Source organism: Penaeus monodon, chromosome 1 (genome assembly GCF_015228065.2).
Source record: "Penaeus monodon isolate SGIC_2016 chromosome 1, NSTDA_Pmon_1, whole genome shotgun sequence".
NCBI lineage: Eukaryota > Metazoa > Arthropoda > Malacostraca > Decapoda > Penaeidae > Penaeus > Penaeus monodon.
In genome coordinates, this window is record NC_051386.1 from 45,485,370 (window position 1) to 45,487,869 (window position 2,500).

Genomic DNA, 2,500 nt, shown 5'->3' on the forward strand with positions numbered 1-2,500 from the left:
TGCTGGACCCACTCATTAGCAAGGAACCTCTTACTCTAACTGAGATTGGGGAGGCGATCTCTAAGCTAAAGGGTGAAAAAGCTGCAGGCATATGTGACTGTTAAAGGCTGGGGGTGAACCTATGCCACGGGACTTGCTTACGGTCTTGACTGCCATCTGGCATTCTGGTTCCACTCCCCTGACCTGTTGAGGGGCGTGGTCATGCCTCTCTGGAAAGGGGAAAGGGAATTGATGGGACTGTAGCATCACATTGCTCTGTGTACCCAACAAGGTTTGCGCCCATATTCTTCTGAAACGGATCCGTGACCCCTACTAAGGCATCAGAGACTGGAGCTGTCTGGATTCACTCCTGGCAAGTCCATAATAGCTTCGAGTAATTGTGGAACGCCGTCATGAGTTCGGTTGCGGGCTGCTTGCATACCTCAAGAAGGCGTTTGATTCGGTGCATTGCAAATTGCTATGGGAGATCCTGAGACTTAGGAGAATTCTGACACAGATTAGTGGTCTAATAACAAATCTATATAGTGGTACTGAAAGCGCTGTAAAGTGTGATGTCCCTGCACTAACATTTTTCAACATTTGCATGGACTGGATGATGGGCAGAGCTACTATCCAAAGTCACTGTAGAGCAACACTGGGCAATATGAGGGTCGCCAATTTTGACTTTCCTGCTATCCTACCTGAATCTCTGGAATCACTGGTGGTGGCTCTTGATGCATTTATTAATGAGGCGAATCCTTTGGGCCTAGAGGTCACCTGAACCAAGACCTGTTAGGGGAACTTGCGGTAAGGACGCTTAAGTCACTGAGAGCTTTACATACCTTGGGAACGTAAGTCCATGTCCCTGGGTGTCAGACCAATAAGTCAGTAGACGGATTGGTCTGGCAGCAGTCAACAGGAGCATTTGGAGATGTAGGTACCTATGCAGATGGACCAAGCTACGTGTCTTCAAGGCCTTGATACTGCCAGTTTTGGTGCATGGAAGTGAAACCTGGACACTATCTAAGTTTTGGAGTCTCGTTTTGATGCCTTTTGTAACAAGTCCCTATGCCGGATCATGGGGTACAGTTGGCAGGACCATATATCCAGCCGATGGCTACACCGTGAGTCTGGCATGGGACCTGTTATTTGCGTAATCTGAGACCGCCAACCCATGCTATATGGGCACCTAGCTTGTTTCCCTATGGAAGAATCTAGCCATCAGGTTGTCTATTTGCGAGACAATCCTGGTTGTAAAGATTCGTGGACGACCTAGGAGGTCATGGCTTGGGTATCTCGAACAGATCCGTCGCGAAGAGCTAGAGATGGACCGACCACCTGTTTGGAGACTTGCATGAGGTCAGGATTGGATGCGGCCGTGCGCCCACGTCGGCGTTAGCCCACCCGATGATGATCATGATAATTAATAACGAAGAATGAGCAAATGAGTAAATAAATTGAAATAGATAAATCGAAAAAATATCAAACATTCTGTAAAACAAATAAAGTAATGAAAAAATAAACATAATCATGATAAATCCACTACAATATCCAGTGACCGTGAAGTGAAAAATAATAGGTTATTTACATATTCCTCTGTTTATATACCTTCCCTCCAGTTGACTAATGCTGAAGACAACATGACACGTTTGGATTCGTTTGTTCAGGATTCGTGCTACAGTTTCGAAAAGGTGAGTCTGAAACAAGTTCGGTGTGTATATATATTAATGATAATCGCTTTTGATTTTGATTCTCTCTCTCTCTCTCTCTCTCTCTCTCTCTCTCTCTCTCTCTCTTTAATCTATCTCTCTTCTATCTCATTCTCTTCTTCTCATCTCTCTCTCTCTTCACCATTCTCGTTTCCTTTCTTATCATCTCATTTCATTACTCTTATCATCATCTCATCATCATCCTATCTTCTATCTCTATCTATCATACAATCATCATCATCATCATTATTATTATCTTCATTAATAATTGTTATCTTATCATCATCACATATATATGATGATAATGATAATGATGATAACCATGATAATAGCAACGACAGTGATAATAATGGTAATAGTAATAATGGATATAGCAATAATGGTAGTGATGAAAATAATAACAATAATAATAATAATGATAATGATGATGTTCATCACAATAATGATCATAATAACAATAATAATAAGGATAATATTGATAATGATAGTAATAATAATGAGGATAATGATAATAATGATGATGATAATAATGATGATGATGATAATAATAATAATAATAATGATAATATTATTAATTATTATTATTATTATTATTATCATTATTATTATTATTATCATTATTATTATTGTTGTCATTATGTATTGCTTTGCTATGCACTCGGGAAACCTGCTGCAAAAGTTATGTGCATGTTTTTGTTGGTGTTTGATTTTAATTAGCAGATCTAAAGAAAATAATAATAATGATAATAATAATAATAATAATAATAATAATAATAATAATAATAGTATTAATGATAATAATGATAATAATA

General features: G+C 38.7%; 1 protein-coding gene across 5 annotated transcripts in view; it reads left to right on the plus strand.

Moving 5' to 3' along the window:
- LOC119572970 overlaps positions 1 to 2,500 on the plus strand; it is a 17,932-nt gene that overhangs the window by 7,105 nt on the left and 8,327 nt on the right. For 3 of the 5 annotated variants that reach the window (XR_005228749.1, XM_037919935.1, XM_037919949.1), the window contains exon 6: positions 1,599 to 1,670. The exons of the other annotated variants lie outside the window; for them this stretch is intronic. Coding sequence is in view for 2 of the 3 variants with exons in the window: in XM_037919935.1 (XP_037775863.1) it covers positions 1,599 to 1,670 (72 nt within the window). In the remaining variant the exon portion in view is untranslated. The remainder of the gene's footprint in view (positions 1 to 1,598; positions 1,671 to 2,500) is intronic. 5 annotated transcript variants of the gene reach the window in all.